Source organism: Penicillium soppii (assembly GCF_028829465.1).
Source record: "Penicillium soppii strain IBT 18220 chromosome Unknown utg000007l, whole genome shotgun sequence".
In the NCBI taxonomy this organism is placed as follows: domain Eukaryota; kingdom Fungi; phylum Ascomycota; class Eurotiomycetes; order Eurotiales; family Aspergillaceae; genus Penicillium; species Penicillium soppii.
In genome coordinates, this window is record NW_026643237.1 from 210,831 (window position 1) to 233,320 (window position 22,490).

General features: G+C 46.6%; 11 protein-coding genes across 11 annotated transcripts; 6 read left to right on the forward strand and 5 right to left on the reverse strand.

Annotated features, from left to right (window-relative positions):
• Nucleotides 1-2,298: 2,298 nt before the first annotated feature.
• On the forward strand, nucleotides 2,299-2,514 carry N7529_009334 (uncharacterized protein; the record flags this gene model as incomplete). The annotated part of the gene is made up of 1 exon (XM_057244861.1): nucleotides 2,299-2,514. One exon carries the CDS (start codon nucleotides 2,299-2,301, stop codon nucleotides 2,512-2,514), a length of 216 nt encoding a protein of 71 aa, XP_057093124.1.
• Nucleotides 2,515-5,026: 2,512 nt separating this feature from the next.
• Nucleotides 5,027-6,085, forward strand: N7529_009335 (NAD-dependent epimerase/dehydratase; the record flags this gene model as incomplete). The annotated part of the gene is made up of 1 exon (XM_057244862.1): nucleotides 5,027-6,085. The coding sequence occupies one exon, from the start codon at nucleotides 5,027-5,029 to the stop codon at nucleotides 6,083-6,085; it is 1,059 nt and encodes a 352-aa protein (XP_057093125.1).
• Nucleotides 6,086-6,607: 522 nt separating this feature from the next.
• yth1 (cleavage polyadenylation factor RNA-binding subunit YTH1) lies at nucleotides 6,608-7,372 on the forward strand (the record flags this gene model as incomplete). The annotated part of the gene is made up of 1 exon (XM_057244863.1): nucleotides 6,608-7,372. One exon carries the CDS (start codon nucleotides 6,608-6,610, stop codon nucleotides 7,370-7,372), a length of 765 nt encoding a protein of 254 aa, XP_057093126.1.
• A 949-nt stretch (nucleotides 7,373-8,321) lies between these two features.
• Nucleotides 8,322-9,262, forward strand: pst2 (putative NADH-quinone oxidoreductase Pst2; the record flags this gene model as incomplete). The annotated part of the gene is made up of 5 exons (XM_057244864.1): nucleotides 8,322-8,348; nucleotides 8,408-8,497; nucleotides 8,560-8,946; nucleotides 9,002-9,088; nucleotides 9,116-9,262. The coding sequence occupies 5 exons, from the start codon at nucleotides 8,322-8,324 to the stop codon at nucleotides 9,260-9,262; spliced, it is 738 nt and encodes a 245-aa protein (XP_057093127.1).
• Nucleotides 9,263-9,866: 604 nt separating this feature from the next.
• On the forward strand, nucleotides 9,867-12,043 carry npl4 (nuclear protein localization protein 4; the record flags this gene model as incomplete). The annotated part of the gene is made up of 4 exons (XM_057244865.1): nucleotides 9,867-9,959; nucleotides 10,031-10,161; nucleotides 10,225-11,695; nucleotides 11,759-12,043. The coding sequence occupies 4 exons, from the start codon at nucleotides 9,867-9,869 to the stop codon at nucleotides 12,041-12,043; spliced, it is 1,980 nt and encodes a 659-aa protein (XP_057093128.1).
• A 474-nt stretch (nucleotides 12,044-12,517) lies between these two features.
• N7529_009339 (DUF2417 domain-containing protein) lies at nucleotides 12,518-14,146 on the reverse strand (the record flags this gene model as incomplete). Its single annotated transcript, XM_057244866.1, has 2 exons — nucleotides 12,518-13,942; nucleotides 13,997-14,146. 2 exons carry the CDS (start codon nucleotides 14,144-14,146, stop codon nucleotides 12,518-12,520), a joined length of 1,575 nt encoding a protein of 524 aa, XP_057093129.1.
• A 303-nt stretch (nucleotides 14,147-14,449) lies between these two features.
• On the reverse strand, nucleotides 14,450-14,894 carry N7529_009340 (uncharacterized protein; the record flags this gene model as incomplete). The annotated part of the gene is made up of 2 exons (XM_057244867.1): nucleotides 14,450-14,636; nucleotides 14,860-14,894. The coding sequence occupies 2 exons, from the start codon at nucleotides 14,892-14,894 to the stop codon at nucleotides 14,450-14,452; spliced, it is 222 nt and encodes a 73-aa protein (XP_057093130.1).
• A 489-nt stretch (nucleotides 14,895-15,383) lies between these two features.
• Nucleotides 15,384-15,839, reverse strand: N7529_009341 (uncharacterized protein; the record flags this gene model as incomplete). Its single annotated transcript, XM_057244868.1, has 1 exon — nucleotides 15,384-15,839. The coding sequence occupies one exon, from the start codon at nucleotides 15,837-15,839 to the stop codon at nucleotides 15,384-15,386; it is 456 nt and encodes a 151-aa protein (XP_057093131.1).
• Nucleotides 15,840-16,846: 1,007 nt separating this feature from the next.
• N7529_009342 (HNH endonuclease signature motif containing protein) lies at nucleotides 16,847-18,048 on the reverse strand (the record flags this gene model as incomplete). Its single annotated transcript, XM_057244869.1, has 5 exons — nucleotides 16,847-17,137; nucleotides 17,196-17,489; nucleotides 17,549-17,655; nucleotides 17,703-17,948; nucleotides 17,970-18,048. The coding sequence occupies 5 exons, from the start codon at nucleotides 18,046-18,048 to the stop codon at nucleotides 16,847-16,849; spliced, it is 1,017 nt and encodes a 338-aa protein (XP_057093132.1).
• Nucleotides 18,049-18,660: 612 nt separating this feature from the next.
• N7529_009343 (aldehyde dehydrogenase) lies at nucleotides 18,661-20,316 on the reverse strand (the record flags this gene model as incomplete). The annotated part of the gene is made up of 3 exons (XM_057244870.1): nucleotides 18,661-20,113; nucleotides 20,164-20,205; nucleotides 20,261-20,316. 3 exons carry the CDS (start codon nucleotides 20,314-20,316, stop codon nucleotides 18,661-18,663), a joined length of 1,551 nt encoding a protein of 516 aa, XP_057093133.1.
• A 929-nt stretch (nucleotides 20,317-21,245) lies between these two features.
• N7529_009344 (uncharacterized protein) lies at nucleotides 21,246-21,981 on the forward strand (the record flags this gene model as incomplete). Its single annotated transcript, XM_057244871.1, has 2 exons — nucleotides 21,246-21,428; nucleotides 21,637-21,981. The coding sequence occupies 2 exons, from the start codon at nucleotides 21,246-21,248 to the stop codon at nucleotides 21,979-21,981; spliced, it is 528 nt and encodes a 175-aa protein (XP_057093134.1).
• Between the last annotated feature and the right edge of the window lie 509 nt (nucleotides 21,982-22,490).

Genomic DNA, 22,490 nt, shown 5'->3' on the forward strand with positions numbered 1-22,490 from the left:
AGGCATATTGGAGATCTGTTTGGAAGGCTTTGTGGATGCTTTAATGATTTTTTGATATAACTTTGGTTCGCTACGCCTAGAGCTCTTGCTAGGAATTAACCCTGGGAACCTATCAGACTACACATTATTTTGTGCACGTTTTGTAAGCTATCTTCACTGATTAGCTCTTTATTAGGTTCCTAGGAGCCATCTGAGTTGATCAAAATTGACGACCTGGATTCATCATAATAAACAAGCTGAAAGACCACAATTGTCGGGCAAAGTTGACTCGCATAATTGGCCTAAATTTTAAACACTAAGCCATGCACTAGTGATTGTATTGAGTAATAGGAGCGTGTTCGAACCAGGCACGAATATCAGAGCTTTGTTATCTGGAATAAAGAGGGACTGGATTTTTCGGGGTAGAAAATGTGGGTTGGAGTAAGAGAGTAAATTGTTATTGCTGGTTACAGTCATCTAGCCATCTTTTTATAGCTCGTGCCTGATACACCAAGTGGATTGACTCCCACAACTAGACCAGTCAGATGTCGCATTTAAATTTATGGTGCTTTTGATTCCCAGGAGCTCCAGAGATCCTGGTAATGACTCCAAACACCTTCATCTATGATGAACAGCCCTTAGCCCGGAGTCGCGCTTTCCTAGAGCACCATTTTGAATTGCCTGGCCACACAAAGGCTGGTTCCGTTTCAAATTCTTTGGTCTCCTCGTTGTATTTCTGCTGTAGTAGTTGAGTCGTAAGTTCCAATACAGCCCTTATCTCTTGTGTTATCTCGGACGATATTTCTCGTATCGCAGAAGTAACATAGTTCATGATTATTTTAAAATATTGGCGTGTGTTTTGGATCAGTCTTTTGCTAACTGACTGCTTCTCTGAAGGTAAGAAGGGGCTTTTCCCTTGTTCCTTGCTCATAGGTTAATCCTCTTCGAAAGCTCCCTGGAGGGGGTACGAAACTCTTATCCTCTTTCCACTCTCCCGTAGTGAAGACTGCGTATAATTAATCGCCATCTTATGCCCTATTCTCTGAGATATAATTATATTGTTTTCTGTTGAGATACGCTCTGGTATCTGAGTTTCTTCTAGGCAGGCCACTAAGGTGGTAACTGAGGTGGCTGCAGAATTGGAATCCAAACATTCCAAGCCACTGTTATTCTTTTTAATTTCTTCGTAAATAAACGGATATATAGTGTTATCAGGATTGAAAATTGTGTGATACCTAGAATCTACTTTGACAGACAAAATTAGCAAGAGTCGTACGGATCAATAAACCGGAAGCTATCAAGATTCACACCTTTACTCTCTGCCGAAACTATACTGATTCATTCACGTGGCTTGAACACTTTGAAAGATTGTATTTGTTTAAATTTTGAATATCTTGAAGGAGATGTGTGGTTATTGTGAACCAAGAGACCGAATAAAATCAGATATAGTAGTGCGGCACTGCTAGGGGAGAGGTTTCAATTTATTCTATAGGGAGGTGTGGTTTTAAAATAATTGATATATCCTGTTTAGAGGAGAGAATTGAAATATATAGAGTTCATAATTGAGGACTCCAAGTTATATATATGTATTGAATATGGCTTCTGATGCGTGGCTTTTTTATAGGCCCTTAAGATAACCACGAGGCTTATTGTACCCTCTTAGCTCCCAGGATCCGTGATCAGTAGAAGTAGGCGAAAAAAAGTGAAAACCAAAATCAAAATTCAAGCTCCTAGGAGCAGCAAAGCGTTATAACCCTATTTCCTGCTGATTGGCCACTACCAGCAATCTTGCCCTATGCCTGATCGGCCGAGTTGTAGGATTAATTGTCCTACGAGATCATTCTCGTGAGTAGCATTTAGCTACAAAGAGGCTATTGCATTACTACAAACTACTCCTCTATTGAATGATTCCAACACATATAGATCTAATTGAAAGTTGTAGAAGATGAGCTCCCTATGCTTTCTGGCCTTTGACCAGTGAGAAGCAGCATACCAAGACAAACTAGATAAATTGTTCCCAGGAGCCTGCAGATTGCAGCCAAAATTTCATAGGATAATGAGGTGAGCTGTTCTGTGTGTTTGCTCCTAGGAAATAGTATTGCCACGCAATTTTGCGGCTGTTTAATGCGTAACTTTTTTTTGATGGAGCATTCGAGCGTTCTAAAATAAGAGAAAGACATTTGTGAGGGGTATCTGTGCCTTTCAGTGCCCCCCCCACCACCTTCGGGATGGGGGTGCACCACACCGTAAACCCAATTCACACCGTAAGCCCAATTTTGAAGCTATTTATTTTTTCCACGTTATTCCCACCAAACCACCATGCCGAAGGCGCCTAAAATAGACGAATCTCGTGTACTCGAGGCCTGCGAAGCCGCCCAGCGCGAAAAAAAACCGAATCCAGCGAAGATCGCGCGGGAATATGATGTTTCGTACGAAATACTGCGCGGTCGCATTCGCCGGGGTCAACAGGCTCGTAGCGCCCGTATACCTAAAAACAAAGCTCTTGATGAGTATCAGGAGAAAGCTCTAGTCTAGTGGATCATTCGTATGCGTGATTTATATCTCCCCGTCACCCCTGAGATGCTCACAGAGTGGGCGAATCGGGCTCTCGTGCGTGCTGGTTCAAATCATGAAGTCAGTAAGATGTGGGCGTATCGTTTCGAGAAAAGACTCCCACCACACCTTATGTTGGGCCTTATGACACAGAGAACGAAGGATAAAAAACGACTTGAAGCAGAAGATGTAGGATACCTACAGCACTGGTATAATCAGCTTGCAAATGTGCTTAAAGGTCTCCCATCACACTTGATCTATAACTTTGACGAATGCGGCTTCCAACCTGGCTAAGGAAAAGCTCGAAAGGTTATTGGGACGAAGGGAAGATGCCCTGATCTCGCTGAGTTCGATCATGCTGAGAATATCACGGCGATCGAGTGTATCGCTGCTGATGGGTGGATCGTGGAGCCGCTATTCATTTTCAAAGGCGAGAAGTTTATGGAAAGTTGGTATGATCACCCTGATCTACCACACTTTTGGACCGCTGTTTCGCCTAAAGGATATATTAATGATTTCCTTGCTATTGGATGGCTTTAAAAATTTCATTTAGCTATAAAAGATCGGGTTAAGAGGGGTGAAAAACGTATGTTAATATTCGATGGTCATAAGTCCCATAAGACCGTTGAATTTCTACAACTCTACGAGGATTACAGTATTATCCCTTTTTGTTTTCGGCCTCATACGACTCATATTTGCCGACCTCTTGATGGCAAGCCTTTTCTTGCTTATAAACAACATTTTCGCAAGCAAAATAACCTCATTTCTCAGTGGGGTGGAATCCCCGCGGGGAAGGCGGATTTCCTTAAGGATATCGTGAGCGATACAATTAGTCGAATGAGGGAGATATAGGCCCCTCGGAAGCGACAAATCACTAAAAGAGAGATTCCTAAGATCGGAGACTCTGGTATACTCAGTACAAAAGATGCGATTCGATCAATGAAGATCAGGAGAGAGAAAGAAGCTATACAAGAGAAGAAGAGGTTGGAAAAACAGTGGACAAAATTGTACGGCCGACCGCCACCCAAGTCGCCTACTGGGGAGAGTTTTATGTTGTCAGATAGTGTGGTGGCTGCGCAGCAGGGAGGGGAGTCTTTTTGGATAGATACTCAGGGTGAAAAGCAGTAGTTAATGTGAATGGCTTCAAAATTGGGCTTACGGTGTGAATTGGGTTTACGGTGTGGTGCACCCCCATCCCGAAGGCGGTGGGGGGGGCACTGGAAGGCACAGATAGCGTGTTGCATTTTATTGGGGTGGTCAAGTCAGGCCGCTGGCTCTCATGTAAGCAATACTCAGAGAGCAAATCAGAGTGCTCAGATCAGGCTCACTGAGCAGATCAGAGGGATCAGAGAGTCGCTCAGCGTAGTCACGTGATGATCACTGATCAGGTCGGCGTGCTCAGAGACGTGCTCAGATCTACTCAGTGAGCAAAAGCGGCGCTCACTGAGCACTAAAACGGAAGGGGAAAGCCAAGACTTTGCATGGGAAATCCGGTACGTAGGTATGTAATTCCAGGCTCTCTCAACAAGCTATAGCTACGTAATACCTAACACCTAGGTGTATCTGCATATAAGTCAGCCGATAGAAATACCTACATATGTAGCGAGAAATACTTCGCCTACCTCTTGTTTCTTGTCTCATTTCATGGCCCCTAGTATCGATGCACTTTTATGCGGCTTACTATTCAACAAATAAAAATTTACGAATAAAAAGCACGCCCAAATTTCAGTCTCGTTCATTTGGTCCTTTAAGGCTACTAAGCTCTACTGTAGCCTCTGATGTTTAATTTGAGGATTTATTGCTTAGAACCCGAGTAAGCTTCGCTGAGCTATGATACAGAGCTTAGTTTTCAGAGAAACTCCGAAATACAGGCTCATAAACCCTCACGAAAAGATGAACTAAATTTGACTACTTTATTCAACTGAAGACACAGTCGATCCACACTATGACAAATGAAGAAAATGTACATTATTGCTAGCTGAATGACCTCGCCCGCCAGGCGATCATATAAGATTAGTAATAGCATATTCGACACAAATGATGAGAAGTATAGAGTTGAAAGAAGTCTGGGGTTTCGGGGAGATAGCGTAATATAAAATCCCCGAACAAAATTGGCGATCCAGTTGTGGCACCATTTATGTGATGATTTCATCAGCCTCGGCATTTAGGCTGATCACCATATCAAGCAATATTTTATAAATAATTCCATTGCATGAAATGCAGAGCTTATTTCAAATCGCTCCATATGTAGCTTTAATTCGTTCACAATATTTTGTCATCGCTTAGGTCGGCCCACCAACAGCGTTCAGATCATGACGTGACACGGGTCGATTATAATCTACTTCACGAGATTATAGATCAGTAAAATGGAGTGTTACAAATTAAAATCGCTGATATAAAGAACAGTCCACATCATGTTGTGTCTGCCATCAATCAACAAAACAGTCCCACCATCGTAGCTCCGACACAACATCCGCAGAAGGTCTCTAACAAAATGTCGAAAGGATTAATTTTCATTACCGGAGCCACAGGTTTCATCGGTAGCGCCACAGCAGTGGAAGCCCTCAAGTCAGGGTACCGATTGCGGATCTGCGTTCGCAAACCTTCTCAGCAGCTGGAAACTTTGCTTTCAGAATACACCAACCAGCTTGAGTTTGTCATCGTTCCAGACCTCACCGATGAGACGGCCTTCGATGGTAAATTGGATGGAGTGGACTACGTGCTTCACCTTGCATCTCCGCTCCCTCATGGAACCAACAAGGAATCGTACTTCAATCCAGCTGTGAAGGGAACTACTGCCGTGCTGAAAGCAGCTGAAAAAGTCCCGAGCATCAAGAAAGTTGTGGTAACTGCTTCGATTGCTTCTTTGATCCCATTAGGTGGTATTCCAGAGGGTGGTGTGATTAAAGGTAGTGCATCCCATACATCCCCAGTGGCTTTGCAATGGCAAAGAGTACTGACCAAGGGTATAGAGGACAATGATTGGGACTTCTCAGTTGACGAGAACGGATCTTTCGAGGATCCTCAAAATCCAGCTGCAACACCAATGAAACTGTATTTAGCCTCGAAGCTCCTCTCAAACAACGCAGCCTGGGAATTTCGGGCAGCTACTAAGCCGCACTTTGCGTTGGTGACCTTGCACCCTGCATTTGTGTACGGACACAATCTTGTGCAGACTTCTGCTGAAGGAGTCAAGTATGGTTCGAACGGGAATTTGTGGAGTCTCATCATGCAAGCCAACCCCAACGCGAGTACTACAGGTGTACATATCCAAGATGTGGCCGAGGCTCATATCAAAGCGCTTGATCCGAAGATTGTGGATGGCTCAAAGTATCTGCTGGCCGGTCCGAAGACGACTGGATCGGAGATTGCACGCATTGTGCACAAATTATATCCCGATTCTGGTGCATTGATCAATGAGGATTCCCAGGGGTTTGCGATGCCAAATGATACCACCAAGGCGGAGACTGAGCTTGGGATGAAATGGCGCTCCGTCGAGACCATGGTACGGGAGGTTATGGATCAACAGCTCGGATTTTTGCAAGGAAATTAGAATCCGATGAGAATTTATTCATTGTAACTTAATTGACCGATCGATCTTGTTCTGTCTGAGTGGTGAACTTCGATCTCTTGGCATTGGTCGTGATTTCACTACATAAGCCTTTTGTTTCTTGTGATTAAAGGTACACAGCCCTAAAACTTTGTATAAGATAATCAGATGGAAAGAAACGATTTTCTCGTTTGTTACTTTGTGAGTGAGGAATGAGGCCCGCGGCGGGAGGCGATATGACAAATGCAAACAAATCAAATTTATTTATTAGCCTGATTTCTAAGGCGAAGCCCGGAGAACCTCTTAGACATCTTCGCAACCTGCATCTCAATCACTTCTTGGCCATTCTTTTACTGAGTACAATTGATCCCAATTATATAAGGAACTTCTGGTATTTCATAATTGTGGCCTGCCAAGTGTCCGTTTAAATTGGGAGCCAGCAATCAACAAAAACCTCCCGCTCAGACTCGCGACGACTATTGATTCTTTCTTAACCTTGCGCCTCCCACTCAAGGTACGAAGAATATGGCTACCGACTTCCAACGCGCAGCTGCACATGTCATATCAGCCGAGCCGACAAGGGATCCCAGCTACAATGAATTCACTTTCATGCCCTTTCTTCGGAAGAGCTTCGGCTTCGGACTCGCTAGCGACGTGCCCGTCTGCAAAGCCTACAGCGAGGGACACTGTCCTCTTGGGCCTGCTTGCCCAGACCGTCATCCCACTCCGTCTCGCGTGACGACTTCGACCACAACAGCATCTGGAATGGCACCATCCACAACACATGGGTCGCTAGTTTGCAAGCATTTCCTCAAGGGCCTGTGTAAGAAAGGATTGAAATGCGAATACCTCCACGAATACAACCTCCGACGTATGCCGGAATGCCAGTCCTTCTCTCGATCCGGATACTGCACCAACGGTGATGATTGCCTCTACCAACACGTCCGCGAAGAGGCACGTTTACCGCCATGCGAACACTACGACCGAGGATACTGTGAACTGGGACCCCTGTGTGCGAAAAGACATGTGCGTCGGCGTTTGTGTACCTTCTATCTGGCTGGTTTCTGTCCCGAAGGAAAAGGATGTGCGAATGCCCACCCTCGATGGACAGAGAACCTACCACGACCTACAATGCGCGCTGAGAAGACAGAAGAAGAACTAGAGCATGAGCGGACACTCATTCGGGAAGAACAAGAGCGGGAAAAGGAGCGGGAGAGAGAATGGCGGAACGAACGTGGACGGGGTGGAGGATTTGGGCGTGGACGTTTCCGGGGACGAGGAAGGGGTTAGCTTGCTACACCGATTCTTTTATGGCGACATTGCATGGCATGGAGTGGTGGTTTCCAGCAAGGGGTCTAATTTTTGTTTCATTTTTGGTTCTTGTTGGGATGGCCCTGAGATACCCCCATTGGATTTGGCGCGAAAGTATTCAGCACGATTTTTTTTTTCTTTATCCCATCAACAGTTCCATTTTTTGCTTGATATCGGGCCCTTAAAATCGGGCCACCGCTCTTTTTATCATTCATAAATCCCCTCCCGTCTTCCACTATGGCGTTTCCGGAATATGGTCCCATAGCGCCTGTAGTGCCGCACAACCAAAGTCCCTTTTAGGGGAACTATCAGCCAACCACAATTGTACATACACGCCAAAGTCAGCTTACTGATCCAGCTAAACCAATATGGGCGTTAGTGAAATTTTAAAATTTTAAAGCAAAAACCGTAGCCATCCAAAAATGAATGCTTTGTGATCAAAGTCCATGACATCATGATAATAATCCTGTCGGACGTACAAAAAAACAGTATATATCCTTTCGCAAGGTTATTTCCGTAGAATTAGAGAGAAATCCCTCCTCCGAAGGGTCTCAATAATAATTTGACCTGCATTAGTTACATGAAGGTACTGACTAGAGTGATGCCCGCTTGGCACATAAATTTTTTCATTTGTCAGTTCTCAGTAAGAATTACCGAAGAGAGCTATATCCGTGTGGATACTAGCCAGCCAATCATATTATACATTGGATCTGTCATCGATGACTGATTGATTGTGAAGCTTTATTGCGCTTGTTAATTGCAAATGGTACTTGGGTTCCCATAATGGTTACTATGGTGAACAAGGTACCTAGAACATTCCTCCTGGCGGGGGAGGTGAAATAGTATAATTAGGCTCCCTTCCCCCCGCCCTTCATCGCTTAACCAATTTCTCTCCCATCCCCAAATAATCACTCTCAATACCGTCACAATGGCTCCCAAGGTCGCTATCGTCTACGTAAGTTGTTCAATGGCAATCAATCTCTCTCCTACCTTGCTTGCTAATAACATCATTAGTACTCCACATGGGGTCACATCCTGAAATTGGCCGAGGCCGAGAAGAAGGGCATTGAGTCTGCCGGTGGTCAGGCCGATATCTTCCAGTTGGTCACACTGATCTTGCTCTCGAATGCAAATTTACTGACACTCAATTTTCTAGGATCGCCGAGACCCTCAGTGATGAAGTCCTGGCCAAGATGTACGCTCCTGCCAAGGCCAATTACCCTGTTATTGAGCCCTCTGAACTCCTTGCATACGATGCCGTTCTGTTCGGTATCCCTACCCGTTACGGTAACTTCCCTGCCCAGTGGAAGACTTTCTGGGACAAGACCGGTGGCATCTGGGCCTCCGGTGGCTACTGGGGCAAGTACGCTGGTCTCTTCGTCTCCACCGGTACCCAAGGTGGTGGCCAGGAGTCTACTGCTCTTGCTTCCATGAGCACTCTCGCTCATCACGGCTTCATCTACGTTCCCCTCGGCTACAAGACTGTCTTCAGCCAACTCAGCAACCTCAACGAAGTCCACGGTGGTAGTGCCTGGGGTGCTGGTACCTTCGCTGTAAGTTTACTCAACAGACATTGACGAGCTCCACCTTTCTGACCTTTATCTACAGGGTGCCGATGGTTCCCGCCAGCCCAGTGAGCTTGAGCTCGAGGTCGCCACTGCCCAGGGCAAGGCCTTCTACGAGACCATCTCCAAGGTCCAGTGACTGCATGGCAGTGCCGAGTCGAAGCCGGAGAGCTCGACCCCTGCAGCTGCGCCCGTTCAGGAGGCTGAGCAAGCTCCCCAGCAGCAGGGTTCTCAGGAGCCAGCCAAGAAAGAGAAAAGCAATGAAGGGCCTTGCGGCCTGCCTAAGAAGTGTGTGATTCAGTGATCGAGTCCATGTTTCTGTTTGCTTTTTTATTCTTGGTTCTCCCTGGGGCGTTCTCTGGCGTTTCTTCTACTGATAACAGACATGACCTTTCCATTCCCCAATAGTTTAATGGAATATTCCAAATACTCTTCAAGAAATCAGCTTGTCAAACATGTAGTAACTATAAATTGTAAATGATCATCCCTTAAAGCAGTACCGTACTGCGTGCCCTTCGCTATAGTTCACCTTCTTACCAATTTCATCTTGGCTTCTTCCTCATCTATGCTGAGAACTTTTCGGTCATATTTCATCACTGTTACTTGGTATTTGAGAGCTCATTTCGAAGAAAAAATTGTTAACCTCTAAGCGCGTACAGATCTATATGAATGGTAATTGTTTTACCAAAGCTTCGCCGATAAATTGCAGTTCAATTGCGGGGTGTTTTGTCATACTATTACCATACCGCCCGCCGGCTGTGACGTGACCAAGCAAGCTTCGAGTTAAGCTCGGTTTCATCTCTCAACTGTCTGTCTTCTTTTCGAATGAACCTATGGAACTTTGAAGTCTGGTTATAATCGCTTTATAATCTCCTTTAACCAGTCTCATACCTCTTGCAGGTACCAAAATGGGCTCTATTCTATTGCGATTTGAGAGTCGGAATGGCCAGTTTCGACTCACGGTCAGTCCGCAGGAACTGTTCCCATCGCTCAACCAAAAGGTACTTGACTGTTCCTCGTGATTACGGAACTCAAAAGCAACCTACAAAGCTTTGCTAAACTTCACTGACAGATCCTGGAACACCTCCCGGCAAACGTCGAACCTTCATCCATCGCCCTTTCAAATAAACCGATCGGCACAGGTGGCGAGGAAAGGCAATTAGCAACACTACAAGGCGTCTCCTTGCAACAGGTTGGCCTCAAGTGAGTTATTGAGTGATATGGCAACTTACATAGAAGAGATTACTCACGCGCGCTGGCTTCCAGGCATGGTGATAAGCTTTTTGTTGGGTACAAGGAAAAGGCACAGCACAATGGAGTTTCAAACGGCACCAGCTCCACCAAATCAGAACACCGTCTCAATGGCGCACCTATTCCCGAACAACAGACGGTCCCGATCCGCCCACAGCCCACTCTATCTAGTGCCGCTAAAGCTTCTATCAAGAACCCGTGGGACCAAGTGCAACAATCCCCATTAGACAACTTGCTGGACAAGAAAGATGGAAAGATCAAGCGTGGAATGGATTACAAGATGTGCAAGCATGGCCCACGAGGCATGTGCGACTACTGCATGCCACTTGAGCCATATGACAAGAACTATATGGCAGAGAAAAAGATCAAACACCTTTCCTTCCATTCATACCTACGGAAAATCAACGCAGCGACCAACAAACCCGAGCTGGGCACCTCATTCATGCCCCCTCTCAACGAACCATACTACCGAGTGCGACCCGACTGTCCCTCAGGGCATTCCCCTTGGCCGGAAGGCATTTGCACCAAGTGTCAACCAAGTGCAATCAGCTTGCAACCCCAGGAGTTCCGCATGGTAGACCATGTTGAGTTCGCCTCACCGGATCTGATCAACTCTCTGCTTGACTTCTGGCGAAAGTCGGGTGCGCAGCGACTGGGATTCTTATATGGCACTTACGAGGAGTACACCGAAGTACCGCTTGGTGTGAAGGCTGTTGTGCAAGCAATTTATGAGCCCCCACAGGTGGGTGAAGTTGATGGCATTACACTTCATGAATGGCACAATGAACATGAAGTGGACGAGGTGGCCCGTCTGTGTGGGTTGCAGAAGGTTGGTGTAATTTATACTGACCTGCTTGATGCCGGCCGTGGAGACGGGTCAGTGGTATGCAAGCGACACATTGACTCTTACTTCTTGTCTTCACTCGAAATCGCCTTTTCTGCCAGACTTCAAGCACAAAACCCAAAGTCCACAAAATGGAGTCGCACGGGTCAATTTGGTTCGGACTTTGTAACATGTGTGCTCAGTGGAGACGATGCAGGTGCAATTGCTATCAGCTCGTACCAAGCGTCCGTGTCTGCTGTTGAGATGGTTCGAGGAGACATCATCGAGCCCTCCGCAGACCCATCCGTTATGCTGGTACAATCGGAGCATGATGAAGATATCGGAAGCAGAACCAGATACATCCCGGAAGTCTTCTACCGACGAATTAATGAGTACGGCGCAAGCGTCCAGGAGAATGCCGAGCCGAGTTTCCCAGTCGATTTCTTGCTAGTGACCCTCACCCACGGATTCCCAACAGAATCATCCCCGATATTCACCAACAGCCGATTCCCCATTGAAAACAGAGAAGTCATCGGCGAGAGCCAGGAGCTTCGACACGTCGCACAGAAACTCATGTCCCATGGTGACACCGACAAGGCCATCCAAGGCGTCTCCGACTTCCACATCTTGTGCTTCTTGCATGGACTTAGCACATTCAACAAGGTCAGTTCTTTACTGCAACTTTCGCACTCGTGTAGATGACGCTAACTCAATTTACTTCAAAAGGACGAGGAGTCGCTACTCTGCCGCGTCGCACGAACCAAATCTCCCGCCGAAGGAATCCAGCTTGTGAATACGCCAGGATGGGCAACGTTGATGACAATTCTTCAGGAGAGTGGTGAGCGCCCCCTAAGCGCCCCTGGCCCACCCCGGCCGAGCCTTCTCGGTCATCTTCCCAGGATTCCCAAATCCGCAAACGTCGCAATCCCCAACCCTCCACACTACCCCGCTCCATATCTCCCAGTCCCGAGAGTGAGCAGCTTGCTAAGAGGTTTAAGGGAGCTAGTCTAGAGTGACGGATTTCGTCTTTCCGCCGTCCGTTTTTCATCGTCCCTATATTCGATTCCGCTTTTCGCGTCATGTTACCCGGGTAGGAAGGATTTAAATTTTGAATCGTCGTTCCTGTCTCCGAGATATTTCGATCCCGAGGTTGAGGTGGGTCTGCGTCGAATTAGGGGTGGAATTGGCATGGCCTAGTCCATCAAGTTATCTCAAAACAGCATCTAGAGACTAGCACCAATGCATTACTGATGAAATTCCAACTCGGTTGTAGTTTTCTTCAATAACATATAGTACACAGCCTATCCTTTGAGTAAGTACTTTCCTTCCTATTTTTTCTGTGTTATACCGATCTCGGGAGTCTGATTTGGAATAGAACTGCATGATAATAATGATAATAATATTACGTCCATAATCGTGTGTCATATCTGCTTGAATCGTTACAAAACATGCCGAACGCTCGAAAACAAATACTTAGTGTCAAGACTAAAACGCTTCGCTCTCTTGAACAAGATCCTTCAAGCGTCTTTCCAAGATCTCCCGACCTTGTCCAGTCGACCATACTTCATGCGGTGCATCCTCTGCCACATCCCAGGAGAGAAGGTTGTTTGTAATATGAGACAGATCCTCTTGTCGCTTTGACCAGAGAGAATCCTTTCGAACCTCCTGGCCAGAGCTCACAACAACCACGGGGACATTGCCCATCTGGACATGTCGAGCAGTCTGTACCTCTGCTGCAGTCATTGTAACAGCAACGAGACTCTCCTGAAGCTTGGCTTTGATGTACTTTCCAGTCTGGTAGGCCGAGCGACCCATAACACGATCTTCGCGAGAGCGGCCTCGTAGGATGGCGCCAGCAAGTCTATCGAGTCCCAGCGGGGAGACGATACCTCGGAGCCACAGCAAGAAGCCACGGCCAGGTCGCCCGAGATCGCCCAGGTATGCTTCGTGAAGTGGGTCGATCATGAAGATACCGCGAACCTCGAGGGTGTTGCGACTAGCAAACAGTCTAGAATAGAGACTTCCAACTCCCGCGGAGACAACTACCCAAGGACCGGTCTCTTCTGCAAGAGCCAAAGCCTCTGCCAGCACATCTGCTGACATACCCGCTGAATGAGGTGAAGGGGCATTGTCAGACCACCCGAATCCTGGCCGATCCCAATAACAGTATCGGCTGATAGATCCTCTGTTATAGACATCGTCGATGAAAGGCTGCAGGGTATGCTCGACGGGTCCATGCCCACCTTCGAGAAGAATCGTTGGAGAATTCGAATTGGTGGCAGTCTTGTTTCCAACACAAGCGAGGTGAACTTGATAAGAGTCTCCATGAACCAAATACCTCTCACCGCGAGGCTCCAACCCAGCATCAAAAGCGCGCAGAACAAGCGTCGCCGTGAACAACACCGCAGCAATTGCCATAACGGCCAACAAAATCGTCTCGGCGAAAACAGCAACCCACTCCAACAACGAGCGCCTCGTCTCCTCACGACCAGTAAGGCGCTCCTCTTCCTCCTTTTTCCCCCAAGCGACCGCCCGATTCTGTACAACCTGATAGATAGAAATCAGCGTCACCCAAACAACAGAGGCAATGCCGACCCAGCCCTCCTCGAGGCGAATACGAGGCACAGCAAGGATGATAATCATATCGACGAGCAGTAGAACGGCTAGCGTTATGCCCCAAATGGTCATGGGCTTCGATGGTACAGAGAAGAACATCAGGCCTAAGACTAGGTATCCTGTTGCCAGAGTTGTGTATGAGAAAGCGAAGAATCCCGATCCGCGCGTGTGGATCATCGGTGGACTGACGAAGATCGACACCAGAAGGAAGGTCCACCATATGAAGCTGGCCGCTAGAGCTATAATCGATACGCCGCGCAGGGCGCGCACGCTCCATAGATTGTAGGGCGATACCTACATTGATTTTTCATTAGCTTGAATACCGTAAGATGGATATAATGAACATACCGCCGGATCATCAGGGCTCAGGTATCCCTCATTATTATCAGGAAGTAATCTCGAGCGTTCGGTGGGTTCAGATCTATGCTGGGCATCTGGATCACCATGAATAGCAGACCCGGACTCGTCCAGGCTATTTCTTTTGATCCAGGGCGACATAAAGATGTTGATGTTGCGAATCTGAAATAGATTAAATCTTAATCAAGATCAACTAGACGGGCATCGATCGAATTATATTTCAAGTAGATCGAGATCAGGTATGACATCATGCATTCTGCAGGTGTTCCCGGTTATCTACTATAGCTCTGTACTCCATAGTTGTCTTACAAGTAGGCAGGCGAGTTTATGTTCGAATGTTCTATCAAATGAATATGATTAAAATGTACACTTAGTGAATTTTAAAAAATGCTCTAAAAAGGATCTAGCAAAAATATATTGTTGGAAAAGTCATACTTCAACTACTTATACGATAACTTTGACATTGAATTTACAGTGAACTCCAATCAACCCAGTTAGAGACTTCAAGATTACAACTAGAATATGAGGACCTGTCGGATTGACGCCGAAAAATGACCGCTTTTGAGGCCAGAAACGGCTGCCTTTCCACCAGTAACTTTGGACGTCTACATAGCCGCCCCTTGACCGCGTACTGCCCCATGACACCACTATTCTGCACCCGCCTAACACTGTTAGTCATCCTCCGGTCCTGATGTTGACGCTCTCGACTTGTATAATTGTTCCCCTCGTTTCCTCTGGGAACTCGGGGGAAACCTCTAGTTATGTGTCCAAGACCCACGAGTTTTGGCTACCATACAAAAACAGAGCAAAGAAGAACACACCGCTATCCTCCTTCCTCCCTTGCGTTTCCCTACCTCCCGTAGCCCAGGCTGAAATCTCCGTTTAACATGTCTTTTTTTCAAAGTTGAGCAGGCGTTGCCACGGACGGATAGAGGCGTCGGTCAGTTTTCCCTTACGTTTCAGATGGGAATTGATGCATGTAGATCAAGGCACTTATGCCTGCATTTCTTGTCGGCGCATCCGTCTACAACATCTAAATTCCCAAATACTAGAACACCCTAACAAATATTGACTAACACAAGTAGGCCTAGAGTCACTTGGCTCATCCCCTTGGAATTGATGTCCAATCTCGCACCCGGCACAGCTCTGTTAGGACCAGTGCAACTTGTCAATCCGTTGATAGTAGCTGGCGTCCATCTCTTTATCTTCCTTTGGTGTGTCGAGAGCCTTCGAGCAAAGAGGGTGGGATATGCCGATGGCATTAGTCAGCATTTGGTCACACTCGTTGTCAACCCTATAGTGGTGGCAGATTCGACAGTTGCCATTTGACTGCCGTATGCAGTCTTGGGCGGAGTGACAGCCAAAATCGTAGCAGAACCTAGCCCCGCTTCGTGTGTGCATTGCCTAGGTCGTAGGTCACCTCCCAATCGCCGGCGGGCTCATGCTCAGGCAGTTTGAGCTCCGGGTTGTGCCTGTTCATTCCCTTTGCAAACAGCACCCTGGCATAGGCGGGGTCAAACACGAATGTCGTTTCGCCGGTCACACGGTTTTTCAATTCCGCCGTAGCCAAAACCTCGTCTATGGCGACGTACTCATCCAGCCTCGGTATACTTGCCTTCTCAATTTGTTCCTTTATGTGCTTTGCAGTCTCAGTATCGAACCGGGTGTCGATGAAGTATAACTTGTCTGAACCGGCCGCTGCCACGTAGGGAGTATCCGGCGCCACAACCTGGAAGTCAAATTCTGTTTTGATAACCTTTGGTACGTAGTTGCCCCGATACTCCTCTTCGAAGATTGGGGAACCCTCGCATGGTTTAAACGGGCTCAGAAGCATGGTGACTAATAATAGAAAGAGCATAGTGGTATAGGGACAAGTTGACTATGTATTCTGAGTATGTTGTCTCTGCGTATGTTGTTTCTCTTAAATAACCTGTCGAGGACTTGCGGTCATGCCACGCGCTAAAGTTGACATCAATTTGACATTCGAAACATGAGTAACTATTGGCCACCGCATTGCTATCACAATGCTACCGTTGCAGACAGACCCCTGCACAATCCTTGACATTGAGAATCTGCTGGGCTGGGTGTGGGAGGGTTAGCGAGGTTCAGAATATGGTGCGGTTGCTGCAGCGGTATTGATATGTATATTATGATTCCAGGAGACGGGGTTGCCAATATTAAATCGATATAAAACAGGTCACCAATATAATCAAAACTAATGTGATTGTATGCATTTATTATGCACTTTCATGGGTACTTAGGGTACCCGTGAGCTTTTTGCGAAACTCACGGGCAGGTGAGGAAAAATGAAAACCCGCTACTGACGTGGCTATTACGGACATGCCCGATCTATCTGTCATTAGATCAAGAGCATGATCCGCCCTGATCAGACCTTCCCGGCAGGGGTTTTCCTGTACATATGTGCTGTCATAGGTTACATGACGGCGTATTTGAGGCGCATTATCCAAAAGGCAAAGCTAACCCGATACAGTAATTCACAGGTCCGCCGTTTACAGGTGTGCCCGGCTATTTGGCCGATATATACGTTGTAGCCCTGTACTCCCCGATCTATGTACTCCACAGTTTCTTACGAGTATGCCGGCAAAATTTCTTATATCAAATAAATCAAGCAAAACAAGTTGCTGTACAGGCCAAATTTCAGCTACTTATTTTAAAGCTGGCGGTGTGAGTGTGCTGCGACACGATTATTGACTATTGAATTTCACAACGAACTACTCTGATGTTTAGGTAGAGACTTCAATAGGACATATTCGAATTTTTTCTTGTTTAAGACCAGTTCTGCTTATATCATTTAAAAAGATGCTCGATAATAGAGAATATCTAAGCTACCAACCCGCCGAGACGTGTGAACAGCTCTACTTCCATCCTGTCAGCGGCATCTGGCTGCTCAAGAATTTGACCCATATCATCGCTACCGAGATCATCCTCCCACAATGGCGGAGGCTCAGCATTTGCTTTCATATTTCGGTAAACACACATTCTCAGGTGCCAACGCAGAAGATCTGGACTAACGCGGTTGGTTTGGTTGGTGCCGTTCCTTGCTGAGTCTTTGAGACATGTCCCTCCAAGTCCAATTATGTCTTGGCCGAAAACAACGATTTTGTAGCCAGCCTGAGTTCATAAGACGTTAGTTCCCGAGCATATATAGAGACAAACAAAAGATTCTTACGTCAGGATCCACGCCTAACAAGAAATCATCAAATACATCGTGAGCATTCTTGCTGAGCAGAAGCCCATTTTGAGGAGAGTACAGGCCACTGTCTCCAATATCGACTGCGGGGCTAGTATCGGTAATGTAGCGTCTGTAATGGTTTCGGTTCCACTGTGCGAGCTGGCTTACAGGGAAAACATGGGCGGCTTCCAAACCTCGGTATTTGCGGTCGGGGCTTGTTACGAAGGCGGAAATGGTGTTCATTGCGCAAACGGTGTCCCTCTCACAAAGGCTTCTTCGGAGGTGCAATTGCTGTTAAACCCTATTAGCTATGCCATTATGCAAGCCTTTAAACCGTATAGTCAGCTTACCAACCGGTCTCTCTCCTTGGTCCCTTGGGTTCTAGTGGTGTAGTCATTGGTCCTGACACGACGCGGTGCTTCCTCGCTAGTGAGCTGGACGGAGATCTGTTTTTGATCTAATCAAAGTTAGAGGCTTCAGTATCTAGACATGCAACACACTTACCCGAGTCACGAAGAACGATATAATTGCCTGGTCTCAGCAGGGTTTGGCGATCATGGTGAAGCACACGGCCTGGTAACCCATCTTGTAGCAACGGAAATAGGGACCATACCTCCTGGCTATGGATAATGAAAATCATGCTGCAGTAGCGGTATATCATCTCATATGTTATATAACCATGAGGAGATGCGACTGGTAATGCTGTGTTTGCGTGATATTCATTATCAGTATTGTTCGGTTCCTGTTCAGCTTCTTGTGAGTTTTACTTACAAGCCAACAAGATTCCACACTGAGCATATATGCGCACATTGTGCGTGGCGATCCTCGGTTCTTGGAGTCTGTGTTCCATTCTAGTGGAGAGAAGATGCGCACGAGATCTCGTTTGAGAGGTAGACAGAGGTTGATGTGAGGTGATCAAGACATCGAGGACGAAGTGAAGCGATTGGATGAAAGCGAGTATGAATGGTAGACAGAATGCAGAAGGCGATCAGAAGATTGAGGAAGAACTGAAGTGAATGAATGAAAGGATGAATGCATATGAGGGCAATTCTAGATGGTAAGCAGGTCTTAGAAATTCCAGAAATTAAGAGATAAGAATGAAGAAAAAGTGAATATGTATGGCCGCATCTATGGAAGTATGTAATTATGAACACAGCTGTGTATGCCTTAGGGTTCGGGCATGGACGCCAACTCCATGTAACTACGTAACTACCCAAAGGGAAGTTTGGTTTCTCAACTACACGATCGTTATCTTGCGATTAAGCTGTAAATTTCATGTTTCAAATTTTCTATCGAGTGAAACTAGTCAAAAAATGAAGGATTGAAAAATGCCTAAGAAAGATTTTAGCAAAATGAGATTGCCCAAAAGCCCAAATAAATTTGCAAGACAAGAGAGTTGTAAAAGTCTTGGATGGTATGTTTGTATGTTTGAAGACTACCTATGCGATACCTGCAGAAACAATTAACCATATCTCACACTCTTCGACCCATCACCGAACCAGTCATCGGCGGCCAGTGACTCCTCGGTAGACGCAAAGTTCATGATAGTGCTTTTCGTAGTGGTATACGCATGATAAGCCTCGATCCCATTCTCGCTTCCAACTCCACTGGCATTTGTAGCACCTCCCCATGGGCTGCTAGGGTCGTTTCGGTGATGAGTGTTGACCCAAGTGATACCAGCTTCCATCCGCTCGGAGACCCGGAAAGCCTGAGAAAGATCCTGTGTCCAGATGCCAGCGCCCAATCCAAACTCGGTGTCATTTGCCAAGGCAATGGCTTCCTCTTCATCCCGGAAGGTGACAACGACAATCACGGGACCAAAGGCCTCTTCCTGCCAAATGGATGTTTGGGTGATCTTGTTGTTTTTGGTGGATATCAAAACTGTTGGTTCGTAGAAATACCCCTTTGAGAAGTTGAATCCGTCGAGACTGCTTTGATCCAACATCCGATTTCCACCTACCAGAGGAAGTGCCTCGTTTAGCCGTTGTGCGTCACCAACTAGACGTTCCACGCGTTCGATCTGCTTCGAAGAGATCAAAGGGCCCATCATCGATTCCGGATTCATGGGGTCTCCCATTCGTTTGGCGATACTTTCGACTTTGTCTTTGAGCTTTGATAGCAGCTCTTCCTTGATGGTATCCTGCACAATGATTCGAGTGCTTGCTACGCATGTCTGTCCACTCGCAATGAAGCTTCCAAAGACAATTCCGTTAACGGCCATATCGATATCTGCTTGCTCAAACACAATCAAAGGCGCCTTTCCACCTAGCTCCGCTGTATACTTCGCGAGATTACCGCCAACGATCTTGCCAATCGCTCTACCGGCTTCAGTGCCCCCAGTCACGTCCACCTTTCTGACCAAAGGATGCTCAACCAGGGCTTTCCCAGTGATAGCTCCATAACCAGGCAACACACTCAACACACCATCAGGGATACCCGCCTCTTTCAAAATCTTGGCAAGCAACAGCGTCGTCAGGGGCGTAAGCTCACTGGGCTTGATAATAACACTATTACCAGCCGCCAACGCAGGAGCCAATTTCTTCACGGCAATCAAAAGCGGATGATTGAACGGCGTAATCTGAACGACCACACCGAGGGGCACGCGATCAACAAAATTATGCAACTTGCCAATGGTCGGAAGAACAGAGCGCTCTTCGACACGAAGCAGCGAGGCATAGTACTTGAACCACCTGGTGAGGGACGGAACCTGTGCGTTCATTTCTCGAATGACGCGTCCTGTCTGCTTCGACTCCAACGGGATAAGCTGTGGAAGGGCTTCGGCGAGAAGTACTGCGCACTTCTCGAGCACATCTGCGCGATGATGACGACTTGCGCGCGACCATGTGCCGGATTTGTATGCTTGGTGAGCGGCTGTGATTGCGGCGTCTACATCTTCTGGAGAGGCCGCGTGGCATCTGATAATTGTGAGAGAGAGTATACAGTTTTGAAAAGGAGAATGGCTTACTGGGCAAAAATTTCTCCTGTCGCCGGATCTTCGATGGGAATGCTGGTGACTTGTCAACGCTATCATCCTGAGATCGGCTTGGAAGTTCTATACGCACCAGTCTTCGTGGCCCTCTTGCTCTTTACCAGCCAGCCAAAGAAGGTGAGACTCCATATTGTTTGATATTATGCTAGGGATGTGTTTGCGAACTTGTTGCAAAGTGGCTTATCAAAGGCAAGTGAGGGGTATAATCGATCACCCTAGTCCTTCCTTTGCTTTCCCTTCACATTTAGTAATTACTGTTGTGCATCCTTTATTTTTATCAGACAACAGTCTACTGCTTGACTACGTAGACAGTAAATTGTCATAATTTTAATTAGCACCTATCACTTCGTGGAGGCAGAGCAATAGGAAATATTAGTAAAAGTCTTTCCTTATTGTCTATAGTCATATGTTTCAACTTTGCGACACAATCTAGTAAATTCAAAAGAGAAAAGTTGGTACTTCTGAGTGAACGTATGGGTGTGTACGACTTGCTAAACTAAATCATGGCTCGCTACTACGCTAAATTTGTTCTCAATTGCACAAAGCATCTTGCATTTCGATATGATGAAGCCTCTAGTAAGCAGGAACTTCAGAAGTGATGAATTGATTGATCGTCTATAGATACTGTACGACAAAAACATTAAGCTAATGTATGGCTTGCATAAGAAGTGATTGGGATCTCAACTATTGGCCGAAGGGGGGTACACAATATCACTTGGCATATTAGTTTATTGCCCGACCTTCTTGCTCGATGGCTGCATCTGTATGTATTTTGAATGCGATCGAAGTATGGCCATCAATGGAACCCCGCCAAATGACATCCATCCTCTTCTCGTATTTCCACCCTTAGCGTGGTTCTCAACTTCAGCTCTGCGCTCCAGTCAGCTTCTCGTTACAATCAGCGAATGAATTCTTCCTACCCGAGCCGAATGGTGACCGATTTTACTTTGGTCTTCTCTCATGCATTGGGCGGTCCTTAATAATGGGCAAAAATTACCTTCTACTGCACGATCTGTGCGGGTCCCTTGTACAACTGGGAGCAACGTAAGGCCTCCATGATGCAGCCCGGCGATAACCGATATCTTTATTTCGACGATGCTTGCGAGTGTGGATATGAGGAGAATGAAACCGACGGCCGTGTAGAAGAAAAAAACAGTGAAGTAGATCTTCTCAAACACGATGAATATTGTAACTATAGACAGGGATATTGGAGTGACATTCTATCCGAACTTGACATCGCGGTATGTATAACTTTGAGACCAATCGGATATTCACCTAACATCTGATCTAGTGGCTATCAGAAGCCAGGATGCTGCGCATGCGGTCGGATTCTGAAGCGAGTGAAAGTGCAATCAATACCAGATGATGGGAGTCCATGCTATTTAACGTCAAGCGTAAGGAGCGTGACATTCTTCTCCAAGTTTTCGGCACGAAGCTTATATTTTGTAGGGCGTGTACGACCTCTGCGATGGATTCATACTTCCAGTTTCGGATGACGACAGTCTTTGGCCGAATCAAGATGGGTTTTTGGTGCATGATGCATGCTGGAAGATGCTGCTCCTGGTACATGAAACCACAAGGCCTACTCAGGCACTGCTCAGTCCGAGTCGTGTCTACCAGGCCATGCAATCTAAACTTCTTGAAGAGAACGATACTTATATCTACTGGGATGATGCACGGTTATATGGGGGAACAGAACAGTTCGCAGAGCAGGAGTGGGTGCCTGTTCCAGGTTACGAGGTGCGCATCCCCTATAGTCCACCCACCTTTGCTGACCACCTCACCAGTGGCTAGTTGCAAACCCAATGAAGGAAACTGACCTTTCTGGGCTTGTCGAGAAATCGACTAAGTTGGAGCTCAAACCCCGAAATGGCTGTCCAACGAGTGGCACTGTACTGGCGGATCCGTTTGCAAGGCTCCCCATCGAAGTTCATTACATGATATTGGAGTTGCTTCCATCAAGTTCGATTTTGTCTCTCCTTCTGAGCAGCCGGGCATTTTGCGCAGCCTCCATCAATCCACCACCGTCGTTTTGCAAATCTCGAATTCTTAAGGACACACCATGGTTTGAAGGAACTTCATTACATGAGACTTTGTCAAAAGAGACCGCAAAGATTGACCATGAAAATCTTTTGTCTGTACTGAAAAACGCCAGTTATAGTCTCCCAGATGGCAGAAATACCCGATATGAGATCTATCTCTCCTTGAAAAACCGCCGGCGAATATGGACCTGCTGTGAAGGTATACTCGACATAATGGAGCAACAGAGCAAAGATTCAAATATCACCGAGACTATCTAAACA